General features: G+C 38.8%; 1 protein-coding gene and 1 pseudogene across 1 annotated transcript in view; both read right to left on the bottom strand.

Moving 5' to 3' along the window:
* LOC107726841 (solute carrier organic anion transporter family member 1C1-like) overlaps nucleotides 1-14281 on the bottom strand; it is a 24166-nt pseudogene extending 9885 nt beyond the window's left edge.
* A 1540-nt stretch (nucleotides 14282-15821) lies between these two features.
* Nucleotides 15822-18955, bottom strand: part of LOC107726823 (mucin-2) — a 25233-nt gene continuing 22099 nt past the window's right edge. Inside the window, 2 exon segments of the mRNA XM_074560131.1 lie at nucleotides 15822-16185; nucleotides 17863-17971. Coding sequence (XP_074416232.1) covers nucleotides 16023-16185; nucleotides 17863-17971 — 272 coding nt within the window. The 3' untranslated portion in view covers nucleotides 15822-16022.

Raw genomic sequence — 18955 nt, 5'->3', positions numbered from 1 at the left:
GCACCGCCGGAACTGGGTGCGATTTTAGTACCGGACTGCCTTTTTCGAGAACCAAATTAGCTCCTACTCCGGAGCAGGGTCTAACCAGCACAACTGGACCCACCCGTGACGTAAGTAGACATTGATTGGCCAAACGCGTACGAAAACGCTCTCACCCACCATGATTTAAAACGCAGTGTAAACATACTGTAAACATTGTGTCAACTTATTTCGCAAGTATGGAGAAACAGCGATAGATGGACGGACGCTGAAGTGCAGGCGCTTGTAGCAAATGTAGCACTGCCAGTTGATGTTGGAGATTCTTAGTCCTCCTTTCCGTTCTTTCAATCGCTTTACGTATACGTCGACATTCCATGTCCATTATTGTGAAACCCGTGAGACACAACAAAAACACAGCTTCGATCACAGCGTCCTCCATCCTCCTGTTGTTAACGTTGTTCTTCTTTGTTTCCGTTGTTGAACGCCGCGCACAAATGACGTCGCTGTCGACCGGCTTACGTCATTTCCTAGTACACACTGTCGGTGCGAATGCAACCCTTTAAATTGTACTGGGAAATGTTTCTCGCAATCGTCCCAGTACTTTAGTACTGTACATTTAGTTTTGGAACTAAAGCGGTGCGAAAGGCCCTAATGATACTGTTTCCTATGCAATGATGTTAGCCAATAATAACAGTGGCTGATTCCTGAGAAGCCTTAAGGGACACACCCCTTAAAAACAGCCTGTTTCTGAGAGAAGTGCAGAATGAGGGTTGAATATAATTATTTTTCCACATATTTATTTGTTTTGTTGTTGTTGTTGTTGTTTTTTTGCTGTGGCACCCAGTGAGCAATTGTTGGTTCAGTGCCTTGATTAAGTGCATCCCAGTTGTAGGTACTGAAGGTGGAAGAGAACGCTGTTCATTCAGTGTGTTCATTACAAATAAATTGATTATTAAAACTGCAAAAGCAGATCAATCAAGATCAGCGAACTTTTCTTATAGGCCTATTGTTAGATTAAATATAATAATAAGATAAATAAGATCTAATATAATGTTACACATCAGAGGTTTTTCCCCAACAGTTCTCCAAATGTTCAGTTAAGACATAACAGATTATGTTTGCGTGAATAGCTTACTTAAATACTGTAATTCTGTGTATACAGTATACAGTACACAGTGTATATTTATCGTGATCGCGCGCTGGCGGAAGCGCTGTTATATGCACAATTCATATATCAGTCAGCGGCAGCACGAGAAGTGAAGAGAGAAAAAGGCACTCCTCTCAGAAAACCTACAAAGAAAGATAATTTTAGATGTTTAATTGCTATTTGGAGCATTGAGATTGCTAGACAAGGTCTTAATGAACTCATTTTTGTGAAAACCTCAAATTCAACCAAAATTGACATTTTTCACTTTTTTTGTCTGTAGTTCAAAATCAGACCATGCTATATAGTCTTTAGCAAATTAACTCTCAGGAGAATACAGGAACAGGAATAAAGCAACGCTAACCAAAACAAGCAATGTTAATGCAGGACAAGGAACTGAGGAAAACCAAGGGTTTAAATACACAGAACTACCAAAGGAAACAAGATGGGACACAGGTGAAAGGAATCAATAATGAGGTAACCAAATCAGTAACCATTACATGATAAGAATGGGAGCACAGAGAACTAAAACCATGGAAACGAATGAATAATTAGTGAATGATTAGCTGGCAAAGTGCAGGGAACCACAGGAGATCACAGGGTTGGGGGGAAGAGAGCAGAAAGACCCAGAGCACAGCCAGGATGAAGTCCCATGGCAGAACTGATGGAGGGAGAAGCCAGGGTGGATACTGGAATCTGCCCAATTGAGGTGGAGCCAGGGTTGGTGGTGACCAATGCAAAACTGAGGAGGCAAAGACCCAGGGTGACACTGGAGGCCTGGATGCCTGAGCCAGAGCTGCAGCCAGGCCAGGGCAGATCCAGAGGAAGTAAGGACCAAAGTGGAGCTGGAGGGAAAGAGGAGCCTGTCAGAACCAGAGGGATGGAGGGACGTGGCATAGCCAGGGGAGTGTTAGTTCAGGGTGGAGGCAGGTCAACAACTAAACAAGGTGAAGCCCGGTGGTGTCTGATAACGGACAGATCCCATTGGAGCTATTGGTGTGTGGAGCCAAGGAGGAGCAGAATGGTCGGGGTGAATGAAGCCCTAGCTTAAGATCTGGGAAGCTTAGTAACAGGAGGAGGAATTCAACAATAAAGAAGACTCTGAGCTGAGCGGGACCACTGGAGTCACAGGAGATTCAGGGCTGGACGGAACCAGTGGGGAAGGAAGGTTTTGGGGAATTGCCCCTACTAAATCCTCATAAAATAGTACAGAGGCCAAACGCAACTCCTCCTCAGCAGGAGGAGTATGGGCTGTGCTCCAATTAATTCGCTCAAACTCCACAAGAATACCCTCTGCGGCGTACAGTGTTGCTGGCTCACACACATGGTCAGACTTTTCGTTGAACATGGGCTACGGGGCAATGACTGTCACAGGCACAGGCTCGAGCTCTTTGTCTGCGCTGGGCTCAGGAATTTTGTCCATGAGGGGTGTGGAAGGCAACTGACTGGGCTCTGGGTCTGGAGTAGGGCTGGTGGGGTCTTCCTCCACTGGGTAAATGGTGAAAAGAGATCTGCTGCTTGCCAGTACTGACTCCACAAAGCGGCAAAGGCCCCCCGAGGACTGTACATGGGGAGGCGTGCATTCAAATGGATAGTGTGTCAGGTACGCCAGATCTAAAAAGTGCCATGTGTGGTCATCGAGGGACTGATCCCTCTGCTCTGGGAGGAGCAGGTGAACAGCAGGGATATCCATCCTCTTTTGGAATATTAAAACCAAAATGTAAAGAAACTAAACAGACTGAAACTGTGACAAGTACAGAAATATTGTAAAATATTATTATAGAACCAAATCAGAATATAATGCTAGAACATTTCTGAATGATCATGTGACACTGATGACACTGAAAATGATAACTATTAACTGATAACTTTTAACCAGTAGTGTATAAAATTTGCAGTGAAAGAAGTTAATGTCAAAATTGCCATTGTTGTTTTTATACACTAAGAAATGGAGCCTCTGTGACCAAACAGAACATAAGAACATAAAAGATGCAATACATTAATTCCATCATTCCACTGACTCAAAGCTGCCAGAGAGAATGATGATAACAAACACACTGAATTGTAATAATATTTCTGGAGTGTTTACCCTTGATATGACACTGTAAGTCCAGCCACTTGTGAGTTGTCACACTGCAGGAAATACTGAACAAGCAATGCAGAGAAAGTCAGAAGAGATGCTGTAATGCAGAACTTGGATGCTCCAAGAATATTAAGTTTGAACTTCTTCATTATAAACCCCCCAGTGACAATTCCCAAAGCCAAAGCTGGTAAATTTGAAACACCTGGAAAGACAAAAGATGAATACATTAATACATTGAAACAGTATTGGACATGAATATGTCAGTACGACATTCATTGGACATGAATGCAGCAGTACAACATGCATGAGTATGCAAGCGACAGCTCATCTCTTTCGAAGCTACTTGACTTCATCATAAAAAAATAAAAAAATTAAAAAAATGTATTTAATTTTTTATTATTTTTTATTTTTATTTACTTTATTTATTCCTTCTCTTTCTAGCTTGTACTTATTTGAACAATGTCTAAAAACTTGGTATTACAACCACTTCCTGTGTCTGTTTGCCTCTTTAAGAAGAATCGCTTTATGTATCCCCCAATTGTAAGTCGCTTTGGATAAAAGCGTCTGCTAAATGACTAAATGTAAATGTAAATGTATGCTTTCTGAAGGGTAACTACATTTTAAAGTGTAATTTAAAATTTATGTTTTTTTTTTTTTTTAATTATTAGCTTTTCATTAAACTCATAAAACCCCTGCAGTTCCTTCACAAATCCAGTTTGGGAAACCTTGACGTAATATAATGTTTAATGCACTTCATGTTGTTGATAACAATTGGAATATATTATCATAATCTTTGTATTTTTATTTCAATGTGGTACAAGATTATCCTATTTAAATCAGTGTGAAAAGCGAGATAGGTCAAAATTAATCTAAAAGTAATTTAAAAGTAGTCGGATTATTTTACCTAAAATGTGTAATGTAATGGATTACGTTACTAACTACAATTTTTGTCATGTAATTTGGAATCAGTAACGGATTACAATTTGTAAGTAATCTACCCAGCTCTTCCTGGGGGCACATAACCTCAAATCTTTTTAATAAAACATATCAATAAAAAGCAATGGATAGGCTGGGTACAGGCCTTTTTGTTGGCATCAGATGATTTTTGTGAAATTTTTTTTTTTGTGATGATTTTCTTTTTTCTTTTTTTTTTTTACATATTTGAATAAGAGGGACAGCAAGTGGCACTCCTTTTGTATAAAGGCTTCACTATGTGTATTTTGACATACTGGAAATTAATATTAAACAGATAAAAACATAGGCAAATGTAAACTCACCTATTAAAAATATGGCCCTTGATGCTGAATGGCCGTAAGTTTGCTCCATGTACTTTGGCTGAAATGTCATCAGTCCTATAAAACCATTGACTTGTATGATAGTGGTGATAATGAGGATAATGTAAATTGTGTTGCTGAAGAGTTTCTTCAGTGATGGCAGAAAATCTAGAAGATATCAAGAACTTTACGGAAGTTCAAGGGTTACAGTATGTTGGCTCAATAACCAAACCTCATGAAAAAAAAAAAAAATTCAAAATTAAATATTTGATGAAATGCACACCTTTAGCCAGAGCTGCCATGGAAACTGGAGCTGGTGTGTTGGGAGCATTACTGTGTTTGTTGTTGTCAGGAATGAAATGCTCCTGCTCGCCCTCTACAACATTAGATTTTTTCACAGTTTCAGTCTCACCCTGCTTAGGAAGAGACTTGGGAAGGAACCAAAAGGGAATTCCGGCCAGTAGCATCACTCCACCAGTTAACAAAAAGCCCAGCCGCCAGGCACCAACCCAACGTGAGTCTTTGGGTAGTCTTTGTGGTTGATAGGGATGGTATCTTCAAAAAAAAAAAAAAGACGTGCGCATTTTCATAAATGAGCCAGAAGTGCTTATAACTTGAAATCCTAACAAACAGTAGGACCGAAGACCTCTTAAGTCAAAGGGTAACTTACTGGGTCAGTAAATATATAGAAGACTAGTTATCATAGTTATTAAAAATCATGATTACTGACTTAAGGCAATAGTGTGTTAATGCAGAGTTATTCTCTTGCGTATTCAGGGTGCTTTTTTTAAAGTTAAACTTTTCAACCAAATTTGTAAAAGTGACCTTGTCAATCGATTAGACTAAAAGACAAACATCTACTTTTCACATAATTCACATGCAACAAGCAACTATGACATAATAAAATTGAAGGTACAAATGCTAGTTTGTATGTGTTAAATACCTTCAAAAAAAGGTTGCTGGGATTTTTTTTTCTAGAAATGTGCAAAACAACATCATATGATCAGTGTAGGGCAAAGAGCCATTATCAGTTGAACAAACAGGGGAATACCTAAGTCCACTGCTCCTATGTCCACGTAGAGCACAGAAAGATCCTAACATGAATCCAAACATGGGCCCCATTATTCCCATAGTTTGTATGAGAGCTGAAAAAAAAAATCTGTATAAAAATACTGATTCACAAATCACGACCAAGAATATTGTAAGTTACAAAAAAAAAAAGTATGGATGAATTGTGTGTTTATGGTCATGTTGCTTAAATGGCCATAAAAAATGGATTTCATTTTCTACATCACAGAAACAAATTCCATATTCAATACTTAATTACTTCAAGGGTGATATATGTTTTCATATGTGCATGTATTACATCATAAATGTTTTCACGTTTTTGTTTTAAAATATGCATACACACATAATATGACATAGTTAACCCTTGTGAAAAAGGTACACTTATTGTAACGGCCCCTGAAGGTTTTCTTCTGATTAAAAGAATCATGCTTCAACTGTTGTCTTAACGTTTAATGTCTTCTTTTCAAAGAGTATAAGTATCGGCGTCATCGCCATCTTGATCCTATTTCGACATCGCTTGAACATCGTGACACCCTTTGGATATCAACATCTTGACATCTTTACATCATGACACCGTGAAAAACTGAAACAAATAAAATTACATTCAGATACATAACCTGTGAGTGTGTTTCTGTTTTTACCGCAGTTTAACCAAGTCTGCTTCTTACTGAACTAATATCAATACACACAGTACATTAACTTTGCGAATTAACAGATGAAATCCAAAGAATAAACAACATACCGTGTGCGCCTTCTAATCAGAAATCCAGGAGACATTAGAGGACATTTATGTAGGCATTCCTTCTAACAAATAATCTTACAATCGAACAGCTCTTAGCATTTGTGCATTTCTTTGTGGATCTGATACTCACATGGCTAGATCACGTGACAAATTCAACTAACGTTACACATATTTCACCTGCAGGTGTCACTATTACCCAGTATTTATAATACTCAAATACAATTTCCAAATGAACATTCATAATACATTACACACCATTTGTGAACTAAATACCTTTTCACAAAATAAATGACTGAAATACTTAAAAGAAAATACAACCTTTTCTGCGACAGCTACACTTATTTTTACACAGCTTTTAAAAAGAGTACTTATTACATAAATAGTCTACTATAAAAAATATAGGTATTTATATAAAGTATATAAAATATACTTAAATGCAAACTGTCAAACACACTATTAAAACAAAATGAATCCTTTAAGTCCTTAAGAATCCTTTAAAGTAAAACGTCTCTAGGTTACGTATGTAACCATGGTTCCCCGAGGGAACGAGACGCTGCGTCTCTTTGCCGTGTTTGTGCTCATGTCACCCCGCTCGTATTGTCTTGCTGCTCCATTGGGCTGATTTTACATGTGCTTCAGAACGCGGTCATGCAGGGGAGTTCCCAAAGCGATTCTCGACGCAGCATCTCGTTCCCTCGGGGAACCATGGTTACATACGTAACCTAGAGACGTTCCCCTTCAGGAACTCGAGCTGCATCGAGAATCGCTTTGGGAACGAGAATAGGTTATAGAAGCGGAAAAAAGTGTGCGGAGAGGACCTGCCCACCGCATTACAAATGTCCTGCAAGGCCACACCCAAGTTGAAAGCCTTGGAGGCCGCCATACTCCTGGTCGAGTGCGCTCTGACCCCTATAGGTGACGGAGGCCAGAGGACTCATAGGCTAGTGAGATGGACTCGACCACCCACCTACTCATAGTCTGCTTGGTCATCACTCGGGCCGGCCAGAATGGGGCTACTAGCAACAGACGGACCCCATCCCGGCGTACTCTCTCCAGAACTCCCGGTAGCAGAACAATTGGGGGAAAGGCGTACAGACGAAGCCTCGGCCACGTCTACACCATGGCATCCAGCCCCAGTGGAGCTGGATGCGTGACCCCTGAGCCCACAGAAGGATCTGGCGCGCCAGCTTGTACAAGGGGAGCGAACGCAGACCCCCCTGCCGATTGATGCAGGAGACCACCGATGTGTTGTCTGTGCAGACAAGCACATGATGTCCCCATAGGTCTGGAAGGAAATGTGTCAGAGCTCGAAACACGGCCAGCATCTCTCATATGGGCGAGGACGACATCTCGATGCTGAGCCGCCATCTGCTCCGATTGAGCTAGTATTAACCAATCGTCGATGTAATTTAGTATTTGGATGCCCTGGAGTTGCAGAGGAGCCAGAGCAGCATCCACATACTTCGAGAAAGTGTGAGGTGAGAGGGAGATCTAAAATCGGACGCAACCCCCCATCCTTCTTCGGAACGAAGAAGTAACGGCTGTAGAACCCGTATGCTCTCTCATGAGGCGGAACACGTTCTATGGCCCCCTTCCTCAAGAGAGTATCTACTTCTTGTTCCATTACCAGAGCCTGCTCGGGGCCCACTAGTGTGGGAATGACCCCATTGAAACGAGGCGGACGAGAACCGAACTGGATTCTGTAACCTTTCTCTACAATCTGCAGGACCCATTTTGAGATGTTTGGTAGAAGTTTCCACGCTGCCAAAAAAATCTACTGTTTCTCGGCTGGCCAATCAATATTTAATTTGGCTACAGCATGAGTCACAACCTCCACGAGCTCCTCATACGCGAGGAACTGTGGTGGCGAGTCCACAGTCTCCTCTGTCTCGATACTCATCACATCCACCTCCTCAGAGGAAGATAGATGAAGTGCCTGGCTCTCTCTTCGGGGGGAAGAAACCGCAGCGTGGGCTTCCGATCCCTGAGAGGGAGCCGTGGATCTAGCGGGTGAGGACCGAGAAAAGGACCAGCCCGTCTCGGATCCCTCTGCTAGATCCACTTGCGATCCCCATGACAACAGTCTACGCTGCACCTCGGCAACAGCGGGACCGCTGCCAGCGGGATCGCGAGCCTGGCCGCTCTCATCAAACACGGCCAGGCGAGAGCGGAGCACGCGCAGCGAGAGCAACTCGCAGTCATGACAATCAGCTCCCTCGAGAGCTGACCGTGCATGCTCCACTCCTAAACAAACAACACACAGATCGTGTGTATCCCCCGCCGCCAGATATCGTGGGCAGGGAGGAACGCAACGTCTGTAATGCCGTTCGCTCGCCATAGACTTAGACTTTGCTTTTGACATGATTGATATGCTTGTGGCTGACAGACAACAATAAATAGGACTGACACATACACAGAGAACTACTGAAGAGCAGAAGCTAACTTGCGCTCTGCCGGATGCGCTTTTATACTTCCTGGTGCTCACGTCACCCCGCTCGTGACGTCTCGCTGCTCCATTGGGATGATTTTACACGTGCTTCAGAACGCGGTCACGCAGGGGCGTTCCCAAAGCGATTCTCGACGCAGCTCGAGTTCCTTAAGTTGAACTTTTAATTGTACCTTATTACAAAGTATACTTTTTAATTTGACCTTATTACTTATAAGTGTACTTCAATGTAAGAAACTCTCATGAAAGTGTACACTCTTTAAGTAAATGTAAGTGACCCTTTACTTTTTTAATATAATGTTATCTGTAAATATGTGTTTTTTATGATCAATAAGTAAAATACACATTTCAAATTAAAGTGGTATAGTGAAATTGGTACGTTTTGACATATAATGGGGGTGAAGTGTAAAGCAGTATGTTAATAAGGCTTGAATGTATGCCAGAATTATTTAATTGGATTGAAATGGGTAATCAATCATACCCATGTAAAGAGCAGTGTTTTCTGCCCTCGAAAAGTCATCCAGATAAGACAACCCAAGAGGCATGACGGGTGTCTCTCCTACCCCACGAAGCATGTTCCCGAGAAACACACAGAGCCACAAGGAAGAACTGGCTGCTTTCTCACATTCTACAAAAACAAATGAACAACTGCACATGCAACTCTGTAAGACACTCCAATATCAGCATCTCAATGAAAGAATAAAGTCTAAAAAGCATTCAAACCCAATACATTAGGCTTCCAAAGTTCAAAGTTCAGAAAAGAAAAGCTAGGTATAAGCAAACTAGAGTGACAGATCAGTGTTCCAGGGGATTGTGGGTAGCACAATCATATGTGACCCTGGACCACAAAGCCAGTCTTAAGTCACAAAGGTATATTTGTTGCAATAGCCAACAATACATTGTAATGATCAAAATTATCGATTTTTCTTGTAATGCCAAAAATCATTAGGATATTAAGTAAAGATCATGTTCCATTAAGATATTTTGTAAATCTCCTACCATAAATATACCAAAACTTAATTTTTGGAGAGGCAATTGGTCTTCTCTAGAAGATCAAGGCCCATACGTTTATTATTGTGATACATCGGTTGCAGTATCGCTATATATGGTTTAATATCTTATCTGAGGTCATTCTCAGGGTTAAACAACTTACCTGCTTGAATTTCCACAGTGGGAATTTCATCTTGTGCAAGACTCCCACTGGTTAAGCATGGTAGAATACTCTCTGTACCATTAGAGGCAGAGAAATAGGAAATTGTTGTTTCGTATTTGTACCTGTGGAAAACGCATTAACACATTGTTACACAATTTGTCTTAAAATTTGAATCAGAAATGTATCCTTGTTGACACAAATGTGGTAACTAAAGTGGTTTAAAGAGTAGTTGACCAGTTAAACTTACAGTCCTTGGAAGAAATGTGGTGCCGCAGTTATGAAGGATCCCATGGCCATAATTAAACATCCAGCTCCTATGAGTCGTGGTCTATGAAGCTTAGCACCAAAATAACTCACAAAAGCTATTACAAACAGATTACCTGAAAAGAACAAAAACTGGTATCCGATTAACATCACCACCAATTTTAACCATAAAGAAGAAATAAACTGCAAATGTACTCATAATTTCCTGCAGTACAGTGTAACGCCCCTGTGGACTGTTTATTGTGGTTTCTTCCCCTTGTGTTGGTTTAGCCCGTCTTATCATTAGTTAATCACCGTCATTGTGCTCCCCTGTCTGCCTCTAATTATCCACTCCATATTAGTTCCTGTCTGTCTGAGCATTAGTGTCGGTTATTGTTAATGTTACCCCGAGTGTACCCTCATTGTGCTCACCTGTCTGCCACTAATTATCCACCCCATATTAGTTCCTGTCTGTCTGAGCATTAGTGTCGGTTATTGTTAATGTTACCCCGAGTGTGTGTCTCACCTACCTGAACCTGCCTTGTTGTGTCTACAATAAATGTCATTATTGGAATCCTTGTTGTCCTCGTCATCCTGCCCACCTCCACACACCCGTTCCGTGACATACAGAACATACTTAAAGACATTTTGAATACATTGGTCCTAAAAATTATTCACTTGAGCCACACTGAAAAAAAAAAAAAGATATATACTGTATATATATATATATGAATTTCACTGCATTAGATAGCATAACTTCTATGGCTCATTTGTGTTTTGTGTTTGCTTTAGTTGAACTTTGTATTTTCTCTGTTTATATCAGAGAATCAGAGATCTATACAGTTAATTCCTCTCTGGCTCTTCCTGGTGTCTGTTCTGCCCTTGACCCTGTGGTCATCCCTTTTGCCTGCCCTGCACTCATCTTACTCAATGATAGGTGCAGACACTAATCAGTGTTGATTGATTTGTTTCAGTGTATTTAAGCTCTGTATTTCTTTCTGTTAATTTTCAGGTCTCGTTGCAAATGTTTTTGGTTGTTATGTTCATGATTTCTATTAGTAAAACACAAATTGCTGCACTTAAAATCCATTTTACAAATACAAAGTTCTGGCATGAAACTGTAGATGGCGCAGCCCGATAGATCTAACTCAATATGACATAATGACATCATTATCACGTCACAGCTGATTGGTTCTCTCCTGTATCGGTAGCCAATGAGCTCACTGCTCAACATTCAAGTACTTGGCTAGTGTTTGCTGTAGCAGTAGCAGCGCACTTCAGAAACCCTCCACATTCCCCAGCTCCACCTGTATAGGTCTGCTACGAGGTGATTCATGTATGCTATGGGGGTTATTTCATATATGTTATATGTGCAGCAGCAGTATTTCTTACATGCTCACAGCAGCATGTTGTGGATGTATTGGCAGTAGCAAGTCTCGGTAGTTGCTCTGCCGCAGCAGCAGCATCTCAGATCTATTCCGCCAAGACCAAATACATTAACATTGTCATGTATATTACCATGCCAATCCCTCCGAGAGTTGTCATAACAGAACTTTTTTTTTAACAGTGTTGCTGTTGCACAGTGTTTGAACTGTGTAACAGCAACTTATTTATATTATGATTAAGAATGTCACAAAGTCACGAAAAAAAGATGATATTTCTTGAAGCCATCTGCCATCCGCAATGGTATTTACAGTATATATTTATACATGTGATGTAAGTGTCCATATACTTTTTGAGGACAAAATACAGTATATGCAAAATAAATTTTGAATAAATTCGTACAATGTAATTCAGATGGAAAGGTAAAATTTTTAGGGGGAAAAGCCCCTTGAAGGTCCACCCCTAAACCTAATTGTCAGTGGGGCATAAGAAGATTGTATGGAAACACATTAATGAGATCATATGAATTAGCCACCAATTCACCAAAGTGTACAATAATTAAAATCGCCATTAAAATAAATGTCATTAGAGTGTGTGGGTATATGAAGATTTCTGCTCCATTTAGACCCAACATATGTATTTTTTTAATTATTATTCTCACCAATTTCAAAACTTCCATCAATAAATCCAATCAGTGAGCTGGGAATGTCAAAACGTCTCTCAATCTGCGTGATAGAGCTCTTCATGTAGCTGCCCTGAAATGCTTTGGCAAAGTACACAAAACACATGGCAGCCAAAAACATCTGAAGGAGAGAGAGAGAGAGAGAGAGAGAGATTACAATAACACAGAGAGATAAAAACCCACTTTAGTTTATACACTAACAAATTAGATTTTTAGTTTTAGTTTCTGCAGAAATGCAGAATTGCCATTATGATGTTGAGATAATTTTGGTGGTCCCATCTGAGTGATTTATGCTTGAATTAGTTATCACATTAGAGATAGTTTAAGATGGATTTAGCTACTGTAGGTTGGTCTTTCCAGACTGACCAAGGTTATCTTCAGCTAACCAGCTGAAAAGTGCCCACTAAAACAAGCCAACAAACCAGTGAACCAGTATTACCAGCTAAGACCATCTTATGCTAGTTTTAGCTATTTTGCTGAATCAAACTGAAGTACTTTTTGTATAGTCTTGTAGAACCACTGACAATCACTCACAGGTTGCCTTTTAATGACCTTTCTATTCTATTCTATTCTATTTGTTAGCTTGTAATTACATGAAGGCAAGTAAATGATGGAAGAATTTGGTTACACTTTATTTTAAGGTGTTGTTATTACAGTGTAATTATTCATTTAAGTACTGAGTAATATTAATCAACTACATACATTTACATTTACATTTAGTCATTTAGCAGATGCTTTTAACCAAAATACATAATACAAAATACATGTACTTACTATATGGTTAGGGTTGGGATTAGGATTTGGTTTAGGGTTACTTGCATGTAATTATGCATAATTTATTGTTAATATAATTAAAGAGGTGTACAGAATAAGAACAGGTAGTTAATTGCAGTAACTATGAACAACCAGAAATTGTCCAAATATGTTTTGTCAATATCTATATACTGACCAAATTTATAGTTTCATGTTTTTTTATATATATTTTACTCGAAATTTGTGCTTATACTATTTTATTTTTGCCAGTTGGTTTAATATTTAACATGCAATGGAATTTGTCTGAGACTTAAATGTCTACATTATTTTTGAGGCCATTATACAAACAAAATCTCAGAAGATGATCTGAAACTGTGCAGAGAAAGTCAATAGAAAGTAATTGCATAGTGATGGGATTAAATGAGCTGTTATCACGTTCATGTCTTTGATCATAATGGGCCAATGTAAACAAGAAACTGAAAAGCAGGAGAAGATAAGTCAAAATTACCTTTAATTTGGAGCAGCATGGCTCTCGTGCCGTCTTCTTTTCCACACTCATGATGCCCTGGAAACAATATGTATGACAGATGACAGAACAGTGCAGAGCGTCTTAACATCAGGATCATTATGAACAGCATCACGTTATTGTCGTGCAAACAGCATTTTTTTTCCAGCGCCCATTGTTTGCAGGAGTAAGAAAACATCATCTGAGGGGAAAGACCCCTGAGGGTGGAGCTGAGAGTGGATTCAGAAATTGCACCACATTTCCTGCAAGAGGAAGGGTGTTTGAAAAAAGTTTTCAAGAATGAAATAAGAGAAAAATAAAAAAAATATTTATACTTTTATTTATACATTTAATGCTTTTTGACAAAATAATGGTTTGTCATTTCTTTGTATGCTACCTTTTATATTTTATATTTAAAAAAATACACTATCTTTTTCATGAAAATCACATTTATTGGCAGACTGGCCATTGTATAGTGTAACAAGCTTATACATACATACATATACACACATACATAAAAATATACATTCACAGATGTGACAAATAGCCCTGTCCATGTGCATAGTCTAATAGAATACATTGCATATTAATACAAATAACTCATCTCTGCAACACGTGAAAACAGGATCTTTTTTTACAAACAACAAGAAATTGGTTAGACAGCTATACAGAGATCAAACATACCTGGTGCTGTTGCCTGTGTCCCTCAGAATGGATGGAGGACTCTGGCACTTTGCTCACAGGTAAGGCTTTATCATTCAGAGTCATGACATCTAATCAGTAACCAAACAGTCATGTCCATCTGGTGATTATGTCAACAGGTCACTTCTCTACAGCGAGGGGGCTGGGGTTTCTCAGAGGTACAGAGGACAGAGCAGACCAATGCGGTCTCATATGCTTTGGACAAACAGAGATGGGACGCTGCAGAGAAATGTGTATGCAGTCACTGGAAACAGTGTGTGTGTGTGTGTGAGAAAAGGGAGGACTTTTACTCTTTGCCTATAAAATCACCCCTCACTCCAATTCAACTCCACATGTTTGGTCAGAATATACTGCAGTTCCAAAAATTCCAGGTTGGATTTCTGGAATCGATTTGCCACAGCCGTCACTGTATCCAAAACTATCAAAATATCATCATTATTAGAACAAAAACATAATAAAAAAAAAAAGCTAGGCTTATATTGATTTTACAGTTACATTTATTTTGTAATTAAATTACGTAACGCCGTTACATGTAACTAGTTACTCCCCAACACTGTTATTATGATAAAGCTTTACATGTATAGCAGCCATTCCAATTCAGTGTCTGCTAAATTCCAACACAGGCACACCTATTTCTGCTTCATGAAGTACTGATCACGTAAAACTAAATCTTAATTAACAAGGTAAAGTATAAAAACTACTGTTGTGGTCATCACTATCTTCTAGCAATAGGACCAGCTTGGGTGACAAAAACAGTGCTAGTAGTACCTCAAATGCAATTGGAAGCAAATAATAGCTATTGACCATGCCAAAAGAGTTGAAAAGAAAAGTTTTGATTCTGGCTTTACTGGCAGAGGGATACAGTGAGCACCAGGTTGCTTCCATCCATAAAATTTCAGAGACAACGTTTCATAAGAACAAGGTCAAGCTGCAGACGTTGGGGACAAGACCGGCAGAGGGTGAAAAATGACTCTTCACTGACCGGGATGACCGCCAACTATTTCGAATATCACTCAACAACCACAGGATGACATCAGGTGACCTACAAAAAGAATGGTTAATGGCAGCTAGGGTGATCTATCTATCTATTTAGACCAGTTGACATTTTCTGCAAATAAATGCTCTAAATGACAATATGTTAAAACCTGAGAAACTGATCATTTTGCTCTCAATTTTTTCCAGAGCTATATATATTATCCTGGAAGAAGCGTAAAAAAATGGATTCTTAAAATAAAAATAAAAATAAAATAAAACAAAACAAAACAATGACTGTATATTTTTAAGGTTTATTGTTATTATTATTATTATTATTATTATTATTTAAATAACATGGTAATGTAAAAGCAAATACACATTAAAATACCACAAGTTTCATTTTTTTTTTTTATTGAATTAATGGTTATTATGAATTATGACTCCATAAAGTGGATTACAAAAGCCTTTGAGGCTTTGACACCTGAAATCAGGTTACAATCACAAGTTTGATTTGTTTGTGAAATCACATTAAAAGTACAGACACACACAAGCATGGCATTATTCATATGTGACATAGAAAATTAAATAATTGAAATATATTGCACATAATTGCAGTAAGTTTTTGACACAACAAAATAAAATACTGATTATTATGTAAACAAGATAAAGCATTGATTTTGGCACAGACAAATTGACAGTTAATGAAGCTGATTCACTTAAAACATGCTGATAAGCACAAATGGCAGAAATGTGTTTGTTTGGCTTGAAACTAAATCATCATACACACATCGGCAGCTAATTATTAATTGTGCATATACAACTCACACACACCAAAATTTATCGCATGTAACATTAACTAACATTTTCATACATTTGTATGTCAGGTAAACTTAACCTTCAACCCTGCATTCACAGCCTGTGACATGTCTGTATGTGAAGTGGGTCAGAGAGTCTTTACTGCAAGTCAGCGTGATTTCTCTCATCTCATAATTTCTCTCCTTACAGCACTGGTGACTCTGTTCAAGCTGAAGTGTGCTGTTAGTATGAACCCACCTGCAAGACAACACAACAAATAAAAAAAATATAGAACTCAGGGGCCACATATACAAATGGTACACTACCTGTGTCTACCAAAGCACTAAACAGTATTACACAATAAACAATATTTTGTACAATATATATATATATATATATGTGTGACGAGAGGGGCGGGGCCAAGAGCCGTTGGAACGGAGCGACGTCAGTGGAGTAAATGCTAATGCGCGACACCTGCACCACTCACCGGTCTCGAGTCCCACGGAGGAGCTCCGGAAGGATAAAAGGAGGAGTAACGACAGTGTTGGACGAGAGAGGACCAGGCCTGGACTTTATTTTGTGTTTTGTGTGCGGCAGTCGTCCGTGAGGGGCTGCCGCTTTACTTTCATTTTGTGTTTGTTTATTTTATTAAAGTCTTTAAATGTTCGCCGGTTCCTGCCTCCTTCTTCCCATGACTACGAACTTTGTTACATCGGTGCCAAAACCTGGGAAATGTAACAAAGTTATATATATAGTAGTCAACATTTAAAGTGGATCAAACCTCAAACCAAATTGCGATCATGTCTTAGGACAACTTTGAAGAACTTTTTTTTCCACTTCAAATGTTGACTACTGTACATACAGTATATATTTCTGTCAGGACAACTATCGTCAAAGATGATTGACAATTAGCATACAGTTTGGATTGGCGGTATGGTTCTGTTCTGGGCAAGAACTCCCTGTGCATCCATGCATCCTAGCATGGATGAGAGCAGGGAGAGCAGCGATAACCTCCACAGGGTAAACGGAACAGAACCAACATAAATGTATTGCAGATATCGTTAAAATTCAATAATTTATGTACACATTTTAGGGGGTTACATAACAGGGCTAAATCCATCCATGATAAAGAGCCACATTTCCAAGACACCCGTCTGAAACGACTCAAATGTAATTTTGCTGTGATTATTATTTAAAAATAAATATGTACTGTATTTAAAAGCATGCATCACAAATATTTGCACTACTATATGGCCCCAAAATTTTGGGGCTTTTATATTAGCTAATTACTTGCAGCTGAGCATGGGGCTAAATGCCTCCCTTAAGGAAAATTTGTGTAAAAATTTAACATTAACATAAAAACATTATATGCAAACATATTATACATATTATATTATACATATTAGAGCCAACTGGACCTTATTATTTTTATTAGTAGTAGACTACTGTTTTTTTTTTTCTTACTTTACCTTAATATCTAACTTAATTTGTTAATATTGTCTTTATCAATAGCTCTCTATATTTTGTCTTTTTTCATTTATATAATTTAAGCACTTTGTTTTGCATGCAGTTATCTAAGCTGCAAATAATTGGCCAATATGGCCAAAATACAATAATTTGTCATGCCCAAATATGTCTAAAATGGGGGATGAGACTCAATATTCAAATATTTAAAATCTAAAAAATTTTTTTAAAAATCCTGTGCTGAAAACATGACAAATGTTCTGACAATACCCTAGTGGCCAAAGGCTATTTGTCAGGGAACTAATTAATGATTGGCAGATTTATGATTATTGCTTTTAGCTGCATATTATTTTTGTAATACTACAACAGGCCTTTACATGAACATCCAGCTAACAAAGTGTCTCTAAAATAATAAAAACTAAAATATTATAGCTTATTTAAGAATAAACAGGCTGATGATGTTAGACTTGCCTGTTGTGTGTCTCACATTGGCCCTCACAAATGGGCAGCTCGACTTCCTGTGTGCAGTCAGCAATTGTAAGGTTCATTCTCATCAGTCTGGCACTGCATGCAACATTACCTATGGTACACAGAACAAAATAAGCAACATACTTAAAGGTGTAAAAATAAAACAGATTTGTTTAACATTAGAAAAAAAATACCTTAGGTGTATGGTTAACTACTATGTACTTACATCAAAACAAATAAGTACAATGTACTTATTGTGTTCATACTGTATTGCGAAACACTTTTGCTGCTATTGAGGTGGGATATGGGTAAGGTTAGGGACAGGTTTGATGGAATGGGTAGGTTCAGGCCCGGATTGGCTAATCGGGAGCACCGGGAGGATTCCCAGTGGGCCGGTCTGTTTTTTGGGCCGCTGATGACGTAATTATCTTTTGAATCCCCTGACAGCGGAACCTTGCTCAAAAAAAAAAAAAGTAATTGTTGGAGATATGCGAGCAAAAAATAATAGATAAAAAATGTATAATAGAAAGCGCAAAAGCGGCACTGAAAAGGCCAGTAAAAAAATAAATAAATAAAATCGGGCCGGTCTAAGGCATGAAACTCCAGGGCTGAAAATGAGTCCCACTCCGGCCCTGGGTAGGTTTAAGGGTGGGTTAAGTTGTAAGGGATGGGTGAACAGTGTAATTATAAATGTAATTACAGAAATTTATTACAGATGTAATTACATGCAGGTATTTGAAATATAAGTACAATGTAAACACATGTATGTACAGAATAAGTTCATTGTATCAAATGATTCATTTAAATGTAAGTACATAGTAGTTAAGGCCACCTAATATAAAGTAGGACCACTTGTGGTATAATAACACTTGTTAGATTTGTGCTGGTCAGAAAAAGTCTGAGCACTGAAACATATGTAACTATGCAGACAAATCACTGGTTTTGGGTCACGGACAAGACTTGCTGTTAACTGGTTTTGGATATCAGACAAAACGCTGCTGACTGGATTTTGGATACAAGACAAAACTGATATCTTCTGGCAGGCTCTGACATCCCCCCCCCCCTTTCCACATCAAAGGCAGTTCTTACTAGTGTT

The sequence above is a fragment of the Sinocyclocheilus rhinocerous genome, unplaced genomic scaffold (genome assembly GCF_001515625.1).
Source record: "Sinocyclocheilus rhinocerous isolate Xijiao unplaced genomic scaffold, SAMN03320098_v1.1 scaffold155, whole genome shotgun sequence".
Classification (NCBI taxonomy): domain Eukaryota; kingdom Metazoa; phylum Chordata; class Actinopteri; order Cypriniformes; family Cyprinidae; genus Sinocyclocheilus; species Sinocyclocheilus rhinocerous.
Note: the sequence above shows the minus strand (reverse complement) of the source record. Positions and strands in the feature narration are given on the sequence as shown.